Raw genomic sequence first — 21,539 nt, forward strand, 5'->3', positions numbered from 1 at the left:
TATTGGTTCACCAGTATATTACCATGATCAACATTGAAAGATTAAATATTTAAAAAATAAAATAATTACAATAAAATTTGGAATTGGGACATGACTTGATACCTTCTTTTCTCTGAGTACTGCTTAGCAGTAAGGAGCAGTGTTTCTTGTTTAAAACACTCCCGTCATCTAATGTATGTAACTTTTTGCTAATATGGAGGCGCATCAACACGTGAAGCTACTTTAGAAACGGAAGATACTTTAGGACTTTTATTTTGAAAAGTGACTGGCCATGCCTTAATACGATACCACATCTCCGTATTTAGACCTTTCGTGGCGGATTCGTCTCCGAGGGCAGGGAAGTCATGGCTTTTCAGTGTCAGCGAGACAGTTATATGAAAGAAGTATGTGAACATACCGTATTGACAATATTTACGTCGTACTGAAAAGCTCAGCACGTCTAAATCTCTAGTTATGCTTGGCTAAATAAACGGCGCGCGTGCCGAGTCCAGCTGCCTGGACCTGCTCCTGCGGGCCAGTCTGCCCAGATCTCAATGGCCTGCTTAGCTGACAGTAACTGCTCCGTTAGCAGTACTTGTGCGCACTGGAAGCGCTGGGGTTAGTTAGCCAAGCTGGCCAGCAGATCTCTGAGTGTTTTTATTTCTGTTTCTCTCTAGTTCGTCACTTCTGTCGTGTCCTGTTCTGCGGCGGAGCTGAAGTTGGAGAGCAACGGGAAGAAGGAAAAAGTGAAGGGTTTCAATGTGATATTAAAAGACACTATTCTTTTCCCTGAAGGAGGTGGGCAGGTAAGCTTAACCTCCTTTTGGGACTTGATCTGAGAATGCAGGCTGCCAGCTGGGGTGATGTGCTGTATTGCCAAATGTTTTTGCTCCCCCATCCACATCATTGAATTCAGGTGTTCCAGTCTCTTCCATGGCCACAGGTGTATAAAGCCGAGCATCTAGGCATTTGTGAAAGAATGGGTCGCTCTAACACAGTGGAAGCGATTGGGAACGACAGCAACTCAGCCACGAAGTGGTAGGCCAGGTAAAGTGATAGAGCGGGGTCAGCGGATGCTGAGGGGCATAGTGCGCAGGGGTCACCGACTTTCTGCAGAGTCGATCGCTACAGACCTCCAAACTTCATGTGGCCTTCAGATCAGCTCGAGAACAGGGTAGAGAGTTTCATGGGATGGGTTTCCATGGCCGGGCAGCTGCATCCAAGCCTTACATCACCAAGCGCAATGCAAAGCGTGGAGTGCAGTGGTGTAAAGCGCCGCCACTGGACTCTAGAGCAGTGGAGACAAGTGCTCTGGAGTGACCAATCACGCTTCTCCATCTGGCAATATGATGGATGAGTCTGGGTTTGGCGGTTGCCAGGAGACGGTACTTGTCTGACTGCAAGTGTAAAATTTGGTGGAGGGGGGATCATGACATGGGTTGTTTTTCAGGAGTTGGGCTCGGCCCCTTAGTTCCAGTGAAAGGAGCTCTTAATGCTTCAGCACCAAGAGATTTTGGACCGATTCATGCTCCCACCTTTGTGGGAACAGTTTGGGGACGGCCCCTTCCTGTTCCAACATGACTTGCGCACCAGTGCACAAAGCAAGGTCCATAAAGATGAGTGAGTTTGGTAAGGAAGAAATTGACTTGCCTGCACAGAATCCTGACCTCAACCTGGTAGAACACCTTTGGGCTGAATTAGAGCGGAGACTGTGAGCCAGGCCTTCTCGCCCAACATCAGTGTCTGACCTCACAAATGCGCTTCTGGAAGAACGGTCAAAAATTCCCATAAACGCACTCCTAACCCTTGTGGAAAGCCTTCCCAGAAGAGTTGAAGCTGTTATAGCTGCAAAGGGTGGGCCGACATCATATTAAACCCTATGGATTTAAGAATGGGATCTCACTCAAGTTCATATGCGTGTGAAGCCAGACGAGCGAATGCTTTTGGCAATATAGTGTAGCTAACATTGGTATTGGGTGAAGCTGAACTGGTACGTAGCTGACAGTCTTTCTGCAATGGATGTTAAACTCGGCACATAAACTCTTTTTCAGAGGACGTGCGTTTTAATAGTTTTTGAGGGACTGTAGCTTTTATTTTGCTCTATGGCCACACAAAATTTGTGCCGTCTCCGCCAGTGGGCTCTTTATGTCCTGACGTTTACACTCAAGCCTGTATGAACAAATGAACAGACAGATTCACTCATGTTGTGACCTGTTCTATAGCCTGATGACCATGGGACAATTGAAAATATTCCGGTTCTGCGGGTCACGAGGCAAGGACCAGAAGCGGTGCACTTTGTCCGCTCTCCTCTAGAGGAAAGCCAGGAGGTCCAGTTGAAGTTGGACTGGGAACGGAGGTTTGACCACATGCAGCAGCATTCAGGTGAACATGGAACAGACACTATTTTACTCCACATAAAACACGTCTGCTTTAAACCACTAAAGTAAGCTATTTCTTTAATACGTCAGTGGTTAGTGTTAATAGGGGTGGTGACCTTGTTTTCTGCTCTTTTTTGATTAGGGCAACATCTGATAACTGCCTTGGCAGATGCAATGTTTGGATACAAAACAACTTCATGGTAAAGTTATCTTTGAAATGTAATACACAATATTAGTTAAAACTAATTAACAATTACAATAAGTCATTTTACAAGTACACACCATAGTATATTTATAAAGCACAGTGAGCATAAGGCGGGTGAAAGCTTAAATGATTGATAATTTATTCAATTTGGAATGTCAAATGGCTAAATGAGATGCGATTGTTAGTGTTTATGCGCTGAGCATATCCATAACCATATCCATAACCATATCCATAACCATATCCATAACCATATCCATAACCATATTAGCAGGTGAATGTGTCTCAGCAGTCGGATTATCCACTGTGCTGCCCGTTTGTGTGAGGTGGAAAGAATGGAAATTAAGTTGTTAAATTATGAGTATTTAGGAGTATAATGATATGCAAGCTTTTCAATTTTGCATCACAATATGATAAATATTTGTATATAACTGAATATAACTTTTTTTTTTTTTTTTTTTTTTTTTGGTAATTCCCATTTTTTTCTAAAAGTTTGAAAGACAACTGCCTTTTGCAGGAATAACTGGCACAAGTTATTTTCTTAGTAGGCATCACATAAAAATAAGTGCAATGTCTGTATAAAAATAAGCAAAAAAAATGTAAACTATAAAATTGCATATCAATATTGAATGAACTAAGCATTACTAGTAAAATTGCAGTTTTATGGTTTGGTTCTACCCAAAGTGTGCCTCTTAGTTCTAGATGAAATGAGCCTGAGAGGGGATCCTTGCATTAAGCAATATCAACACGCTGCTGTTTGATCGATATCACTGCCCATCATTACTGTACCCAACTGAGAAACCTCTCCTTTTCCAACAGTTTGGCTAATCAACCCTCCAAATTAGGTCAACCAAAATATTTTTTTTCCAGTTCTGAGAGCTGCTTGTCAGTCTTGTGAGCTCTGTATTGAAAAAAAGTCTATTACCATCCGTATTGTGGCACCCGCAGTTGTAGTTAGGTGATACTTTATTAATCCCACAAACGGGGAAATTCCACCTCCGCATTTAACCCAGCTGTGCATAGGGCTGCCCACCGCTCCGGGCAAGTGTGCTCACTGCCCCCTTGTGTGTGTGTGTGTGTACACAGATGGGTTAGTTTCCCTGTTTATGAACAAGTAAAGCATTGGATGCCAGTGTATTATGCACCCGGTGTATGTGTTAAAGTTTTTGTTGTGTGACAGGGAGTTGGGACGGCAGCGCAGCAGTATTGAGCTGGACACGGTCACGGTGAAGGCAGGAGAGATGGAGGCCTTGGAGGCTGCAGTCAATGAAAATATCCGTGCACATGTTGCAATCAATGTCCAGCTCCTCTCTCTAGACGACCCTGCTGTGGAAAAGGTGTGTGTGTGTGTGTGTGTGTGTGTGTGTGTATATATGTGTGTGTTGTCTTTTGAAACCTAGTTTAATGTTTAGAGCAGTGTCTCTTAGCAACAGTCCTATAGTTCACCATCCCTGTCCTAAACACATCTAGTTCAGCTCAAGAAAATTGTTAGCTAATAACTTAATTCAGATGTAGGGACACTGAACTGGTGATGATAATATTTATAAGGCACAGGTTCAGTTTTTTCACGATTATCACAAGTTTTAACTTTTGGCTGAAAATGTTTGGTGAACTGAGGAATACTGCTCTGTGAAATATGGGGGAACGCTGGTGTTGTGTGTTAAATCCAGTTTGCTTGGATTTTCCTCTGTAGATTGAAAACAGATATGGGCAATATCATTGTTTAGTTTTTAATGATGTTAGGACGGGAAACAAGGTTAAGGTTTAAGTTTGATTCAAGGTTAAGTATAAAGTTAGATGGACTAATTTAATTAAATAAAAATTTATGGTGATATTTAGTTAACTATAATGACTGTGTAAGAAAGCATCTACAGCGGATCATCCAAATAAAGTGTAATGTGCCTTCTTGCCTTCTTAAGGGGAGAGAACTTGCCCCAGTTGGAGGAGTTTAAGTGTCTTCTTAAGTAGGAAGAGGGATGGTGAGATCGGCTGCAGGCTGGGACAGGCGGCAGCAGTAATGCGGTCACTGTACCGGACTGTAGTGGTGAAGAGGAGCTGAGCCAAAAGGCAAAGCTCTCTGTTTACCAGTCGGTCTAGATCCCGACCCTCACCTGTGGTCATGAGCTGTGGGTAATGACCTAAAGAATGAGATCGTGAATACGAACGACGGAAATGAGCCTCTTCGCCGGGTGGCGGCTACACTCTATTTGATAGAGTGAGGAGCTCGGCCATTCGGGAGGAGCTCGGAGTAGAGCCGCTACTCCTCCGCATTGAGAGGAGCCAGCTGAGGTGGTTCGGGCATCTGATCCGGATGCCCCCTGGACAACTACTGGTGGGGGTGTACCAGGCACAGCCTACCGGGATAAGGCCGGTGTCGTCCTAGGACCCACTGGAGGGATTACATCTCCAAGTTGGCCTGGGAGCGGCTTGGGGTCCCTGGGAATGAGCTGGAAGAAGTTGCGGGGAACAGGGTCATCTGGGATTATCTGCTCTCCCAACTTCTACTGCGACCCTTCTGGATTAAGCGGTGAACGACGATGATGATGATGATGATGCCTTCTTGCTGCAAACACAAAATATGTACTTGCAGTTATGAAGAATGAACCAAATAAACCATCAAACTAAAGTCTGTGTCTGTGCCTGTTAACAGGTTAGAAGTAGAGGTCTCCCAGATGACCATGCAGGACCCATCAGGATAATTGACATTGAGGGTATTGATGTCAACATGTGCTGTGGTACCCATGTGTCCAATCTCAGTCATCTACAGGTCAGAATGCTGTGTACTATAATGTGGCATCTGTATAATACGGTGCACTGTAATGATGAAACTGTATAATATTGCATAATTTAACGCTACAGGACAGAATGATATTCAGTAATGGTCAAATAGTCTGTAATGTAATTATACATATTTCAATACAGTGCATTTTAAAAAGAGTGGTATTGTTAATAAGGCTTCTAGTTATGCTCAGTTTATTGCATAAGGCTGTTTTTGCTTTATGTAATCAAAAGGTGATTAAGATTCTGGGGACCGAGAAGGGGAAGAAGAATAAGACCAATTTGATTTTCATAGCTGGAAACAGAGTGCTGAAATACGCAGAGAAGAGCTACAGCACCGAGAAGTCTCTGACAGCCCTGCTGAAGTGAGTCTGTCAACAGAAACCGAACGTTTGATCATTATTTGTGATTCTAGTGCTTGTCAAACACAGTAATTCCGATTTCTGTTGTCTTTCAGGACTGGGCCAGATGAGCATGCTGATGCTGTGGATAAACTGCAGAAAACGGTCAAGCGTCTTCAGAAGGTGGGTTACTGTAGATGCCTGCGTATGATCAAAAAATGTTCAATAAATTACAGCTTTACAAAAATGAGTCTAGATTTGATTGATAAGGTAAACTAAATTACAGAACTCAAAACTTGCTTTTGCAAGTGCTTGTGTAGTTCAGGCAAAAATGGCAGATTATCATATTTTAAATAGGTTTATATAGGTTTTATACAGCATGTGCATCCTGGTTAAACATAGCTTAGTGTGCACAATCACAAAATCTGTGTTTATGACATAAAATCTCTGGAACCGTACAACATACCATGAGTAAAATATGGTTTTGTTTAACCCTTCTGTTATGTTTCAGGTCAAATTGACCCATTTCAGAGCCTTTTCTGCTGGACTTATGATGGTCAATTTGTGAATATTATTGCTGTTCCTTACAGTTGAACATAACAGGACCGTAATGCCTGACCACCATGGTAGATAGCTAACAGGCCTCTGGTGTAATATCCAGAGTAAAGGCTTTAGTGTTGAAGATTACTGGAGCACTGCCACATACAAAGTAAAGAATACATTAACATACCGTATTTTCCGGATTATACGTCGCTCCGGAGTATAAGTCGCACCAGCCAAAAAAATGCACAGTAAAGAAAAAAAACATATATACGTCGCACCGGAGTATAAGTCGCATTTTTGGGGGGGGGGGGGTTAATAAAATCCAAGTTAACGTAACATGAACAGTTATTCAGATAACAATGACAAACTATAACAAAGAACATGCTAACAAGTTTATCAAACCATTTTTATCAAAGTTTATATCACTCCAAATCATCAAATCCATTGAACTCATCCTCAGTGTCACTTATGAACAACTCCGCTAACTCTGGAGGTGGACGAAGCGCCGCTTCCTCTTCTTGGTCGCTTTTGTCAGACTCGTCGTCAGTTACATTTGCAATTATTCCAGCCTTTCTGAATCCCAGCAGGATGCTTTCGGTTTTCACGGAAGCCCATGCTTTGCTGATCCATTCAATGACTTCCGAGAACGTAGCGTGGCGCAGTCTCCCGGTTGCCGTGAAGTCCGTATTTTCCGGACTATAATTCGCTCCGGAGTATAAGTCGCACCCCTGGCCAAACTATGAAAAAAAGTGCGACTTATAATCCGGAAAATACGGTATATGCCTTACAAGCTTCAAATATCCTTGTTAGTAGAGCTGCTGAAAATAGTTTTAAATCTAGTGCAGAAAAGTGAACATACTTTAGAGTCAAGCTAACGGCAGTCTAACATACAATAGCAGTTCCTTTAGAGGTGCCAGTTGAAATTGCTGCATTTTTATGGCTGTGGTAAATGAATAAAAAGAGAGGCTTTTTAATCAGTTGTTCTAAAAAGCAGCAAAATTAGTGGAAGTTCCGGGAAAAACGCTTCCATCATAATGAAATCTAAACAACTGTCTACAGATGACATCGCAAGTGGAGATCATTGGCTTCCAAGCACAGTGTGCCTTATAGAGCCAGCAGAACACACATGATGGGCAACGTCCCCATGTAAATTAGAAACGCCCTTCTTTCCATAGGCGATGGCTTTCTCTCCAGCTGAGCTGCACAAAAGATGTTTGGTTGTGCTGTTTAACAAATGAGCTTCAACGTTTTATGCAGCGGTAGCTGTACGCACACTGTTTATCTGCAAACACGTGCGCATGCAAGTTTAAGCTTGAGGTGTAACTGTTTGTGAACATAAAGGTTGCCTATGTTTCCGAGTGGATAGTTTGCCTTTAGTCTGCAGTAGAAGCAGCTTTTAAAAAAAGTTCTTTTGATGCCCATCAGGTCAGGAAAGAGGATCAGAAAAGGTCGCCAAGAACGTATCAGTTCAGGTTGAATTTTTCCTGTTTTCCAGCTTCCGAAAGCTGGTGAGTAAGGTGGATGCGTCGTTATCTTCGAGCTAACAATGACGCAAATTAAAAATATGCCGCACAGAATCCTGTTAGTTGTGATGAAATGGAAGATCTGGTTAAAAATAAAATGTAATGGCCAACATGCATCAGCTCAGCTTTCGTAGCACACGGGTTTGGCAGCATCAGTGAAAATCCAGCATCGTTTGTTAAATATTAAGTAATGAATGTGTAGAGGGGCGCACTAGTTCACAAAATCACTGAAAACATTCGATTTTCCTAGCACCTCGGTTAAATAGCCATCTAATAACAATCAGAATTGTTCCAAAGTCCTGTTGTTACCAGTTCATCTGTCTGGAAGTGTTAGGAAGTTCTTTGTTGTTGAAGGTGAGTAACCTGTATTCAGCAGTCCGTCCTCTCTTGCCAGTTTACACCTTGTATCATTAATTGAATTTGGTTATTGGAACTTGATGGGATTTAACTTGAATGAGCAACAGACCCGGTGGAAACGCCCCCAGGATGCAGTGCGGTCAGATTATGGTTGAATCACTCAAACCACATTCAGAGGTGGCCAGACAGATCTTGACCACATTTAACACAAGTGTAAATAAAATGTGTTTTTATTGTAACATGGCAGAATAAACAGTGAAATGAAAGATTGAAGATGCGCAAACCAGCAGCCTTTACCGATGGATACTAGCTGATGAGTGTCCAAGCCAAGCTTATTGACTTGTATCATAAAAAAACAACAAACTAAATGAAAGAAAACTGTAAGCAGCAAATACGCTGATGTGCTTTTAACACGGAAGAGTGAAATCGAATCTCGTCTGGAAACACATTTTCGTGTAATGTGTAAAAGGAATCTGGCCAAGCATATCCAGATATATAATATGGGTAAAATCAAGGTCAAACGTAAACAGGCTCTAACAGACGATAGGCTATTAAAAACAAGGTCAGTTAGTCATAAATTAGTGATGAATTTGTGGTCATTGCTAAGCAAATGAGGACAAACCTGGTTGAGGCCTGTTGACCTCTAAACTGGCTAAACTGTAGTTCATATCCGTCACTTTGGTCTGTCTGCATTACACGCTTAATGTGTTTTCTCGGCAGAGTAATCTCACTCTCTTGCGAGACATGGCTGTTCTCATAGCGCAGAACTTCAAGAACCAACCAGACAAAGACGACTTCTTCAGCTTGCACAAGTGTGTATCCACCTGATAACAAGATATCGAACAAGCTTAATACATTTGAAGAGTTTTTTTTACCCTGAAAAGCAAACTAATATTTTGTCTCTCTGTCTTCATAGCAAAGATGGTGACAATGAATTCATGAACATCATTGCCAATGAGATTGGATGTCAGGTGAGTTGTTTAAGTTGTTTATACTGTGTACATAATGTCTTCTCAACATGCATAGTCGGAGCATTAGCTGTGATGGTGTGTCGATGCTCTTTCTCCACAGGACACGGTGATTTTTCTGACGGTGGGAGAAGAGAAAGGACCAGGGCTTTTCCTGCTTGCAGGCCCTGAAAATGTCGTAACTGAACTGGGGACATGGTAAGACAAGTCTTGGTACAACACTAGGGCTGTATCTAGTGTTATAGGTTTCTCCTAATTGATTCATTTTGCTGTTATGTCATCACACAAACTCATGGCGCCAGCCAAATAGGGATGACCTAATTGCTGTGGAGTTGCTTAAGGACAATCAAGACAGGCCTTAGTAGGCTGTGAAGACGCGGAGTAGTTTTGTTATTGTACGACATTCAAAGGATTCTACAAAATGAGATAATGCGGTTGACCTTGGCGTTGTGACACATCTGGTGTTCAGTCAACAAGCAACGAGCTCGAATATCTCCTTTTATAGTGCAGCAAAACAATAGAAGCGATATCACTGCAGCAAGTCATGTAGTGTGGTGCAAAATAGCCATGTGCATCATATGTGGGGGGGGGGGGGGCTCAAACTGTAATCCATTGGTAGACCAGGGTTTGGCACAGTTGAGTAGTTTTCCTGCTCTTAACACATCAGCTTAACCTAGTAATTGACTGCCAGGTCGAATCAGGTGTGTTTGAGTAGGAGAAACACCAAACTGTGTGGAACTCTGGCTCTCCAAGACTGGAATTTGCTACCCTGTTATAGAGCACTGCAGAGTGATTTTTGAGCATTGATGTAGTTGTGCCTATGTATTCACTTGCAGTGTGATGGAGCTGCTACAGGGGAAAGGTGCAGGAAAGAACGGGCGTTTCCAAGGCAAGGCCAACAGCCTGGCTCAGAGAGCAGAGGCCGAGGCTTTACTACGGGAGCACAGTCGCCGACGCAGCGCAGGAGAGGAGTGAGAGGGTTTCACCTTCAGATGGTTCAGACTCACACATAGTGGTGAATCATACAGCAAATAAAGTCATAGGCCCAAGCAAAGGGATGCATAACACAGCAAGTGAAATGGGAGGTAGTTCTAATTTAAGATAATGAGAATTTAATTTGAATAGATTGTTGAATTTGTGGTTTTGTAAACTCCTCATGCTGTTAGTGAATGCAAAGAAAAGCAAGTCATGCCCGTGTACCCAGTCACAGCCATTCTGTAAATGTTTAATAACTACAAGTCTAATTCTGTATGCAGTGTCAGTGAGTAACAAACCTTAGTTAAGGTTCAAGATAAATAATTAATTTTTCAACTTATGCACAGTGTAATGTGTTACAGACAGAATTAACTTTAATTGGAACAGTAATCTGGAGGAAGACTGATGATTTTATCATCACTTTAATGGTAACACAAAGCTACAGTAGCAGCTACTGTAGCTCTTAGGGCTGGGTGATTTACATCGATATTGACAATATTGAAACGACAGCAAGGCATCAGAAATAAATAAAATGAATAAAAATGCTGTCAAACTATGACCGTAATGTTTTTATTTCATGTTTCCAATGCAGCAAATCCATAACATATGCATAACTACTAGTTGCACAGTTGTGCCCCCTTGATAGCCACACTCACAAATTTGTGTGTAATTTATGATCTGCTCAATCAGTTGGTAAATCATTTTATAGTTTTCCATGGTGGCGCAGTGGGTCGCCTCACAGCAAGAAGGGCCTGGGTTCGGTTCCCCGGCCGGGTGTCCAGGGTCCTGTGGAGGTTGCATGTTCTCCCTGTGTCTGCCTGGGTTTCCTCCCACAGTCCAAAGACAAGCAGTTAGGCTGTTTGGACATGCTACATTGGCTCTGAGTGTGAATGTGTGTGTATGTCTGTCTGCCCTGCGATGGACTGGTGACTTATCCAGGGTGCATGCTGCCTTCCACCCATTTTATTTATTTATTTACTTTTTAATCCCACAAACAGGGAAATTCCACTTCCACATTTAACCCATCCATGAAGTGAAACACCACATATGTACTAGTGAGCGCGCACACACACTAGGGGGCAGTGAGCACACTTTCCCGTAGCGGTGGGCAGCCCAATTCACAGCACCCGGGGAGCAGTTGGGGGTTAGGTGTCTTGCTCAAGGACACCTCAGTCATGGACTGTCAGTGCTGGGGATCGAACTGGCAACCTTCCGGTCACAGGGCCAGTTCCCATGACTGCTGGGATAGGCTCCAGCATCACCCCCCGTGACCCTGAGGGAGAAGCGGGTTAGAAAGTGTGTGTGTGTGTGTGTGTGTGTGTGTGTGTGTGTGTGTGTGTGTGTGTGTGTGTGTGTGTGTGTGTGTGTGTGTGTGTTTTCCATGTTGGGTGGAAAAAAAAATCAACATTTTAAATAATTATTTACAATAACTCAAAAGTTATTTTGAGATGATCAGACCCTTTAAAAACCCCTTAAAAATGGTAAACCGATTCAGTAAAGTAGCATCATGGCACTTAGAAAGAGCATAGTGTAATCAGTGTAGGCCTTAACTGGATATTACTAGAAGAAAGACATGGAAGAAGAGAGAAACGTGAAATAATGATTTGTATGTTTTAAATGTTTTATTAAAAATGGAAAAAAAATTCAAAAATAGAATTTGAAGGAATGCACTTGCAACAATCACAACTCTATATACACAGACAAACAAGGAATTTGGAGATGGGGAAGTATTTTCTCTTTGAAGGAAAATACCGTTTACATCTCTGTCAGTTCTTAAAAATGAACCTCCTCTAAAAGCATTCATGCTCTTGGGCTCAAGGCCAAGCCTTTCCTCAACACACCCTAAGGGCACTAAGACATAAGTTATGAGATTAAATAAAACACTAATCTAAATACAACATCGTCCTGAGTAATAAACAACGTCTTAACAGTGCTTAAGTAAGGCTTTCTTCTATGAGGATAGAAATAAAGTCTCTTGAATTCAATGCAAGCGTGTAGAATACCTACAAAGGTCGGCTACACGTTGGTGTTTGACATTGAGCTTGCTACTGTCGGACTATGATGGACTATGAAGAATGAAGCACCTCCAAATACTGCTAATAGTTTGTGTTCAGTGGTTCTCAACCCTGGGCCTGGAATCCTCTGTCCTGTACGTTTTTGTTTTCCCTACTGAAGCACACATGATCCAACCTGTCACTTAATTAAGAAACCCTGACCAGAAGTAGGGCAGACAACACAACATGTGCAGGACAATGACTCTACCTCAGGACGAGGTAGGAAACCCTATGGAAGCCTCATCGTTTGTCCTTCTGAGACTTCAGAGCTGCTTCTTGCTCGGTAAACTCAGGGCTCCGGACACGCAGTAGGGGATTATGCTGACTGTGACCAGAGGAACAGTTGCACTCTTGCAGAAGGAAAGCAAATAGAAGAGGGCGGCTGTGTGGGTAGGGGGCTTGATGGAATCGAAGAGGTGCAGGAGAAGAAGAGAGCTTATGATGCAGCTGATCCTGAAGGGGGCACTGCCGCTCTTCTTGCTTTCAGTGTAGAGTGGCGAGTGAAGCCCAAGTCCCAGGCCAAAGAGGGTGCCCATGTTGCGCAGCAGGCTAGCGAAGGGTGTGGTGTCCATGTGGACCCAAGCTGGGTTGACGCACCATTTCTGGGCCTTTTCCAGGGTCCACAGCAGGTCCACACCCACAGCTTTTAGGAGCAAATAGAAGCCCACAGCGAAAGAGAGCAGGAACAGTGTGATGTTGAAGTACTTCTGCAGACTGGCCCGGTAGATCCACTGCTGTCTGTTGAAGACTTCGGCCACAATCATGCCTGTAAGAATGATAATAAATGGAGTCTTTGCAAAGGCTGTGTATTCCCAAACAGGTCATGATACAGTGCTTGTTGTGATTCATCTGTCACAATGCTAAAGACAAATTTTGAAGTAATGAGACTACAGAAGGAGCCTCACAGGACTAGTAGGTACTTCAACCACATTGAATTACACAGACAGGTAGAAATACACACATCAATAAGCAATTAATTGCTTCAGATAATGCGAAATTATGCGAATGGAGAGGCAATTTCCATGATTGATTGTAGTGTCGGTTCAGATTTAGTGTTACCCTGTTTTAACCCTTCTTTCTACATGCTGTTTTCTTCTTATGTAGTTACTATGACTGACCTGTAATAACGCCGGCAATCACTTGATGAGGGAAGTGGGCACCGATGAATACCCTGGAAAGACAGACGCAAATCTGGACAGTCCAAAAAAGCGCCCAGAGGCTACTTCGCAAGTACCTAAGACAAACAGATGGCAGAAAACCACATAAACATCCTGGGCAAACTCTTCAGAGTTAATCAAAATATAGGATTCGTTATTCATGCCTGCTATGACTGAAATGAATTAAGGGTCCTCTTACAGGGCTGTGCTGGACATGGTCTTCTTGTTGCTCAGCATGATGGCAAGGATAGAGGTGACCATTGCATAGTAGACTCCAGCAGCTCCCATGGCATGTCCAGATGGGCTACCTGCATTGGCAAACCACACACTCAGTTGCAGTTCATTTATTAAAAGGCCCATATTTTTCTTTTTACTTCCCTAATACCTTTGCTAGTATGTGCACAAACAACTTTATCAGTTCACGGTGAATGAGCTGGTCACAGCCAGAGTGAATTCAAAATATCTTTGCAGGCTTCTCATGTGTGCACTGATGAATTGACAGCATAATTAGAAACTTTGACTTCATTGTTTGCACTGTAACCTCCTGTGTTTAAAAAATTAATAATGTTTTTTGCAGCAAAAATTGCAGGAGTTTTCCTGGACTGTATTCAGTGACCAAAAACAATTGGTAGAGGGTGTTCTGTATGGGATAGGAGTGCAGATAAGGTGTGTATTTATATGGAGTGGTGAAGGAGGAGGCCTAGGTTAAGTGTGTTAGTGTGTTTTGGGCACACCTGGTCCTGTCTCACAGGTCATGGGAAACTGCTCGATCTGTGGCTTGGAGGTGTTGCTGTAGTAGGGTGTCTCATGGACCCACCAGTATGGGCGCTCTCCAAAAAGGATCCTGTAGTTCGTAAATGAATAAAAATAGGGGGAATGTGTGTTAGAAATATATGTGCATATAAGGATATATAATAATAAGAAATATATATATAAGAAAGATATATAAGAAAGATATCTCACATACACACACACACACACACACTCACACATATATATATATATATATATATATATATATATATATATATATATATATATATATATATATAAAAACATGCATTACATATTATACTAATTAATCATTCACACATTAATATTTTTCTAAATCTGTTTTTGAAATACGTAATTCGTCGTACCATTTGAAGACCAAGTTAAGCCAGTCTCCCACCACAGCCACCCAGATGAGCTTGATGCCCACGGACTCCCTCAGATGGAACCAAATGGGGAAGAAGACAAAGAAGGTGTTGCGCAGGTCTGCGGCAAAGGAGACGAAGAGGAACCAGCCCTGGGCGTCACTGTAGTGAGTCTGCAGATATTGGGTGGCGCTCACCCCGTAGCCGTGCATAGCATCCATGACTGTATTCATTCAGAAGGTTTTCTCTTTAAAGCAAGCTGTCTTGATTAATGAGACACAACTGACAGTCTGGAGCCTACCTGCCCTGGTTTTTATACCAGTGGGCCCACCACCCAAACGCATGGACAACACTGATCTTTGGACCTTGCACATGTGTAATAAAACGCAAAGGGGGGCAGAAAAGAAGTTAGACGTAGTTAACAGCAGTGTTTGTGCAAAGGAGACAGAACACAAACAAGTCGAGGGAACAGAAACACGTTATGGCAGGGTTCAAACTCGCTTCAGAATCAAAATCGAGGGTTTTGATTTTAAATTGGTTCCCATTTTAACAGACTGCACGCTTGGCTTACGTTCCAGAGTCAGATGACTGCAGCTATAGCAGCTTTTATAGGTCAAATTATACTCATGTAAAGTTTTTATTACAGCATGAATCGTCATTGGTCGGTTTGTGTCTGGAGTTATCCTTTGAGGAATCTATAAATTGGAGTGGATGTATTTACTGATGTATTCCAAATATTACATAAGTGTACCAATCAGAAAACAGAACAAGCAGGCGCTGAGGATAAATCTCTTAACCTTGACCATATGGATCACCTTAAAATAGTAAATAATATTATTGACCATTCAATTCAGTTGAGATGCAGCACAAACACATTTTGTGTCCATACATTTTTTTTTGGATTTGCATTTGAATTCTGCTAGGTTTCCCGATAAATATGCAGAATAATTTGCATAGCGACATTTATTTTATGCAGTTTTTCATTGTTTCGCACCAACGTTTAGCATTTTGCATTTCTGCCGATGGTGCTACTGATTCAAGTTGGTGTTGTCAACCCTATTCCTTCATTTTTTCCCTTATGTTGTTGTGAATAAATGAACATTTTGCTAGAAATTACATTCTGTCTACATATGCAGTTATGTAACTGAAGTTCAACAGAAAGACTGCAGTGTCTGAAACTCCTCCCTCTTAGATAAAATACCTACTCGACACTTTATGGGGAGTTTTCACACCTCACCACCTCCTGGTCTTCTTCCTCTTCTTCATGTTCCCTAAACTCCAAATCTGGGATGTTTAGCCAGATTTCATTTTGGGGGCCAAGCAGAAGCCCCAAAAGGTCTTTAGCCTTCTGCAGTTTTGCATTCACTCCTCAACCCACAATCAAGTAAAACAACAGATTAAATGAATTGATTGTTTTAAAAGCTACTTTATCTGCTATTGACAGCAGTAGTATTCGGCATATTTCATGCAGAATTTGCAAGAGTTCAATTCTCCAAAAAGAATTCTGCTTGGAAGCAAAATGTGTTTTCCATGTGTATTTGCGATAGAACTGTTACAGTTTTCTGTCAATCAGTTACTATTGATTTGTATTCTGGTTAGTTTGAGGGAAGAAAGGATGGGGGCTAATTTCAGTCAAAGTTTAAGAAACCTGTCAACATTCTGTGATGAAGTCACCAGGGCAGTACAGTTTGCAAACAGCATGAAAAAGTATTTCCAATTGAAACTGGGCCCTTTTAACGTACAATAAAGCAGTTTTGAGACCAAAAAACAACTCCTATGGAAAATCGGAACATGTGAACGACACAGACTGATATGTCATTATCTGTCATACTGACCGTTTGAAAGCTGTGAGACATCAGTAACAAAATGTTCTCAGGCTGCGTAATTTAGTGAGTTGTGCCACTTTATGATGGCTGCATTAATGACATCACTTTGTGTGTTTAAGCTCACAACCAATCATAGAGCCCTCTCTTTGGTTATCAGCACTGGCCCCTGCAGTGTCACAACGTGTAAAAGGTCATGGACCCTGAAGAGCCCTGGATACCCCGAGAGTCCATGCAAATAAGGCCGTCCAGCCTTGAATAAAGTCCAGCTTGGGGGGACTACAAGGGGACTATCCAAAAGGTAAAGCCAAACAAGCTGCCCAGGTGCTTCCAGTCTGCTGGCTCATCATCTTTCCAGCCCTGCATCAGTGACCCATTGCTGGGCAATTGCCCTGCAGCTCTTGTGATAGTCATGGATCTGCTCCACAGTTGGGGAGTGAGTCTTGCTGTGCACTTGCAGACAGAGTACAGTGCCTATGAGAGTTGGTTTCAGGTGGTGTCTTCTGTGGCAGACCTCCATACCACCTTCTTCATCTTCTTCCCCATCTGGTTCCATCTGAAAAGGGACGTTGCTATCAAGCTAATCTGGGTGGCTGTGATTGGGGACTGGTTTAACCTGGTCCTGAAATGGTAAGAAGCTCTGTAACTTGGATTTGCTTTATTCCTTGAACTGGCCAAGAACATTTTACAACTGCTTTGATGCACATGGATCTACAGACATATTTTTTTGCTTGAATGTGCACTTTGCAGAAATTATACTCTTTTTCATGAACGCAATGAAAGCCATTCTTACAGAGTTTGGTTAAAATGTTTTAAATACTTAGATAGACCTTGTGTTTTGTTTCCAGGGTTCTTTTTGGAGAAAGACCTTACTGGTGGGTTCATGAGACCAAGTTTTATGGCACTGATGCAGCCCCAGCTCTTAGACAAGTTCCAATCACATGTGAGACTGGACCAGGTATAGTGCTTCAGCAATGCTCTGCAACAGTTGTACAACACTGGGTATACTTTCTTAACTGTGTTCCCATTCATGGAATAAGTCTAGCTGTGGACTAAATTGCAGTGTCAGTAGTGATTCTGTATTGAAAATCCATTTGGATCGGGTCACTGGGGAATAATTTGGGTCATTGGTGGTTCACACTGCATGGTCAGTCAAGTTCTCCTGCAAATCATTATGCAACTAAATTGTTCACGCACGTACTAATCCAGCTGGAAGTTGTCCCTGGGCTATCTTAATATCCTATATCAACGGCTACCTTTGAAATTAAGCTATTGATGATGCATTGATGGGGAACAATTCTTGACCTGATTTATAGCCAGTGTGAGGATATCTCAGCCACGCTGGCCTTTGCCCCTCCTTACTGATTCGTTTATGCCTTACCTTATCTTGATAGACAGCAGCATGAGGCATTTGAAGTCACATTGTTTATCAGGACTGTATTCCCTATATAGAAGATCTGACTCGTCAATGATGCATTCACCCACTTCACATCCTCACTCTGCTTTTGTCTAACCGGTGATGGATATATGCTTACTATTCAGCTCTAGTTTGCAAGAACCTCTTATTAATTTCTTTTCTTAAGGAAGTCCTTCTGGTCATGCAATGGGCTCTGCTGGAGTAGGCTATGTGATGGTAACCGCTGCACTATCCATTGCTGCTCAGAGAAAATGCCCCGTTTTGCTCTATTGGTGAGTTTCAGAAAAGCATGCAAGTATTGAAGCAGTACATCCATAGCATTGCAGTTTACCCAACAGTACTGCCCACACAAATGGTCATCATAAAGACTGCATCTGTTACACATATCTGACAGGTTATTACAGATATTGCTTTGGATGTTGTTGGGGCTGGTGGAACTGTTGGTCTGTATGTCCCGTGTTTATGTTGCCGCCCACTTCCCACATCAGGTTATAAGTGGAGTTATCTCAGGTAGGTGGATCTCATTCATGGCCTTTGTGTCCTATGAAATATAATCATTGTACTTGGTTTGAACTTGGCTAACTCTTGGTTTCCTGCTGTCAGGTATAATTGTAGCTGAGGTGTTCTCCAGACAGCAGTGGATCTACCGTGCCAGCCTACATAGATACTTCAACGTCACCCTGTTCCTCCTTGTTTTTGCTGTGGGCTTCTATGTCCTCTTGAAGGCTCTGGGTGTAGATCTTCTGTGGACTCTAGAAAAAGCTCAGAAATGGTGCAACCATCCCACCTGGGTCCATATGGACACCTCACCCTTCGCTAGCCTGCTGCGCAACATGGGAAGCCTATTTGGTCTGGGACTGGGACTGCATTTGCCAAATGGCTTTGAAAGCAAGTACAGCAGAAGTGCCCCCTTCAGGACTGGCTGTATTGGTGTATCACTGGTTCTCCTGCAGCTCCTGGACTCTCTGACTTTCTCTTCAAATAACCAAGCAATTTTCTACCTTCTTTCATTTGCTAAGAGTACTGCTGCTCTTCTGGTTCCCACTACACTTGTTCCTGGAGGGATATCCTTGCTTTTATTGGGAAAGAAAGATGAAAAGAACTCATAGATTAACATTCCAACAAAATGATAAATGACAACTGCTCGATTCAAAAACCTGAACTACACTCTTAAAAATTAAGAAGCATTTTCAATGCTTCTTTATTAAAGAAAGTGGTTCTATATAGAACCATCAACACTGGAAGGACCCTTTGCATGGGTCTTTGCATTGTGAGTGAGTTCATCAGACTGATGAAGAATATGCTATAGGTGGTTCTATATATAGAATATAGAAGAACCTATTTGATGCTAATGGAACCCTTTTCAAAAAGGTTCTTTATAGAACCTTCTAGAGCATATTCTTCACCAATCTAGAAAAACATTTCACAGTGAAAAGCGCTTTAATCATGCAGAGGGTTCCTTCAGTGTCCATGGTTCAACATATAACCATTTTCATTACTAAAGAACCCTTGAAAAAAAACAAAGACGTAATATTCGGTTTAATAATTAGGTCTTCATGTATTACACTTCCACGTTTGTTGAATATACTTCAGAGCCCACTCACACACACACACACACACACACACACACACACACACACACACACACACACACACACACACACACATTCAGGTCTCTTTAAGATTACTTTAACCCATGATATCATCTTGTCACTGGTATAAACTCCAATTAAGGTGCCTCCATCCATATCTTATCTCTGTGGTTCTGAATGAGAGTGGCCCATTCACAAAAACATGACTCTGCCATTCAGAAAACATGTCCAAAGGTCCTTCTATCAGCTCCTGTACTCTGTACCACACAGAGAAGACGGTGTTCCTTGCTTTGTCCATACTGGATTGTACAATGCTGAGTTACTTATTGTTCCTGAGAAGATGAGCCATCAGTTGCAGCGCCATTCATTGGTCTAGATCCAGAACTACAGATAATGGAAATACTCAGGGTTACTCATAGAGCTTTTATTGTCTTCACATGTTTTTTTTAAGGGTTCAAGATGCCTAGCAATTAGATTTTTCTTTCTTTTTTATTTCCTTATATAAATCCATTATTTTTTACACTGTTGGATAAAACCTGATTTGTAACTGTAACTGTGTAACTGGCTTCAATGCTTTTCAATATTAGTTAGCTCATTCAGCCCGGTACAAATTCTAGATCATTTATGTCTGCAAATGCATGTGTGTGTCTGGATACTGTAACAATGGACTGGCTTATCAGCCATTAAACTTGTACTGCATGTCCATTTTTTACATATAATGATTGAGATTATTTTATGTTTAAATGAGAAAGAGGTGAGACATAGAAAATATACAAAACAGAAGTGCAGACCACTCCCACACTGTCCAGCCATGTGACGTGCTGCATTTCTGTATGGAGCAAATTTAGATTGAATGGGACGGACTGCTTTGTTTTATGGGATTATTAAGAATGGCATTGGTATTACATAAGTGGTCAGTGCCCTTCTGAGAATGTGTTAAATATGAAATTCCACCGACGACTCAGAATTTCTGCATAATTAAATTGCTAAAACATAAACAAAGCCACAGTGGTATTGATGCAAAATGCTCTGTTCTACAGAACTTTGTTTACAGTGGTAGTGATAGGAACCCGACATGCAAAGCGTTCAATACCTCCAAAAGCTACATCACAGAAAGCTACTGCATGAATGTTTTTGTTGTCGGATGCCTGAGACTATAGGTTTTAGCCTATAATGTATTTTTTATGTTTTACCATCATCAACATCACACTTAGAAACTCAGAAGACACATGCAGGTTCACATAAAATGGCTATAACTGTGCTGTGGACATCTTGACCCATGGTTCCTATGACCACCACTGTAAGCGTCTCGACAATGCAACACAATTCATAACCACTCACAAAACTTTGTTTATATCTCAATGACAGAATATTAGTCTGAAGAACAGAAGAACAGTCTGCAGATTTTGCCCTTTCAGGTCAGTGCTATTAGATCTTTGGCTATTTTACTGCTTTTAGATCTTTTGGATCTAAAGACTAAAGACCTGTGACCGGAAGCGCCGACAGTCCATGACTGAGGTGTCCTTGAGCAAGACACCTAACCCCCAACTGCTCCCCGGGCGCCGTGGATAGGGCTGCCCACCGCTCCGGGCAAGTGTGCTCACTGCCCCCTAGTGTGTGTGTATTCACTAGTGTGTATGTGGTGTTTCACTTCACAGATGGGTTAAACGCGGAGGTGGAATTTCCCCGTTTGTGGGATTAAAAAAGTATCACTTAACTTGGTCCATGCTTGGTTTTTCACTAGGACACCTCTCTGCTTAAGATCCATACTTGAACAACCCTTCTGCTCCCACTTCTATGATTTTACTCTCTTGTAAATCCCTCTCCTGGTGCATTCTTATACGAAGTACCACAATTAAATATTAACTAACTTGTTCTCTTCACTCCCTTTACCCCCTCTTCACTGTGCTCTGCTGTAGCCCCCCCATAACGGAGAGAGTGTGTGGCAGAATGGGGGTTGTTTTGGGGATGGGGCTTAGTGGACCAAAGAGCAGCATTTTGTTTGTGGTACTGGTGACCTGGAGGACCTGTTCCAGCGCTGTGCGTCCCATTACCTCGCAGAAAGTGCAAACAAAGCTTATCAGTGTTTTTCACTTCTATGTGAAGGTTACGTGCCAAATGTGAACCACCTTTTTTTCTCTAAAACATACTAAAAGATTATTGAGTATGTGGTAAGTCAAGAGATATGCCAATGAATGTCTTGGTTAGTTGTATTAATAATTAAACCATTGCAGTACAGCATACAATTCCTCATTTAGTTCTGGGCTGTTCCTCCGTATTATATAGTTAGAGTAAGTGTAAATGAGACCAAGGGAT

The 21,539-nt window shown here is 42.1% G+C and overlaps 3 protein-coding genes across 3 annotated transcripts; 2 read left to right on the forward strand and 1 right to left on the reverse strand.

Annotated features, from left to right (window-relative positions):
• The first annotated feature begins 261 nt into the window (after positions 1–261).
• On the forward strand, positions 262–10,603 carry aarsd1 (alanyl-tRNA synthetase domain containing 1). The gene is made up of 12 exons (XM_017723810.2): positions 262–383; positions 657–785; positions 2,202–2,361; positions 2,500–2,557; positions 3,740–3,896; positions 5,210–5,326; positions 5,572–5,702; positions 5,795–5,861; positions 8,822–8,913; positions 9,018–9,072; positions 9,173–9,267; positions 9,906–10,603. Exons 1-12 carry the CDS (start codon positions 345–347, stop codon positions 10,042–10,044), a joined length of 1,239 nt encoding a protein of 412 aa, XP_017579299.2. The 5' UTR covers positions 262–344; the 3' UTR covers positions 10,045–10,603.
• A 1,038-nt stretch (positions 10,604–11,641) lies between these two features.
• On the reverse strand, positions 11,642–14,688 carry g6pca.2 (glucose-6-phosphatase a, catalytic subunit, tandem duplicate 2). Its single transcript, XM_017723811.2, has 5 exons — positions 14,395–14,688; positions 13,990–14,099; positions 13,455–13,563; positions 13,217–13,332; positions 11,642–12,864 (listed from the first exon to the last, which is right to left on the reverse strand). The coding sequence occupies exons 1-5, from the start codon at positions 14,622–14,624 to the stop codon at positions 12,362–12,364; spliced, it is 1,068 nt and encodes a 355-aa protein (XP_017579300.1). The 5' UTR covers positions 14,625–14,688; the 3' UTR covers positions 11,642–12,361.
• Positions 14,689–16,413: 1,725 nt separating this feature from the next.
• Positions 16,414–20,221, forward strand: LOC108443262 (glucose-6-phosphatase-like). Its single transcript, XM_017723812.2, has 5 exons — positions 16,414–16,844; positions 17,063–17,172; positions 17,798–17,903; positions 18,026–18,141; positions 18,235–20,221. Exons 1-5 carry the CDS (start codon positions 16,627–16,629, stop codon positions 18,738–18,740), a joined length of 1,056 nt encoding a protein of 351 aa, XP_017579301.1. The 5' UTR covers positions 16,414–16,626; the 3' UTR covers positions 18,741–20,221.
• The last annotated feature ends 1,318 nt before the right edge of the window (positions 20,222–21,539 follow it).

This window comes from Pygocentrus nattereri, chromosome 13, assembly GCF_015220715.1.
Source record: "Pygocentrus nattereri isolate fPygNat1 chromosome 13, fPygNat1.pri, whole genome shotgun sequence".
Taxonomy (NCBI): Eukaryota; Metazoa; Chordata; class Actinopteri; order Characiformes; family Serrasalmidae; genus Pygocentrus; species Pygocentrus nattereri.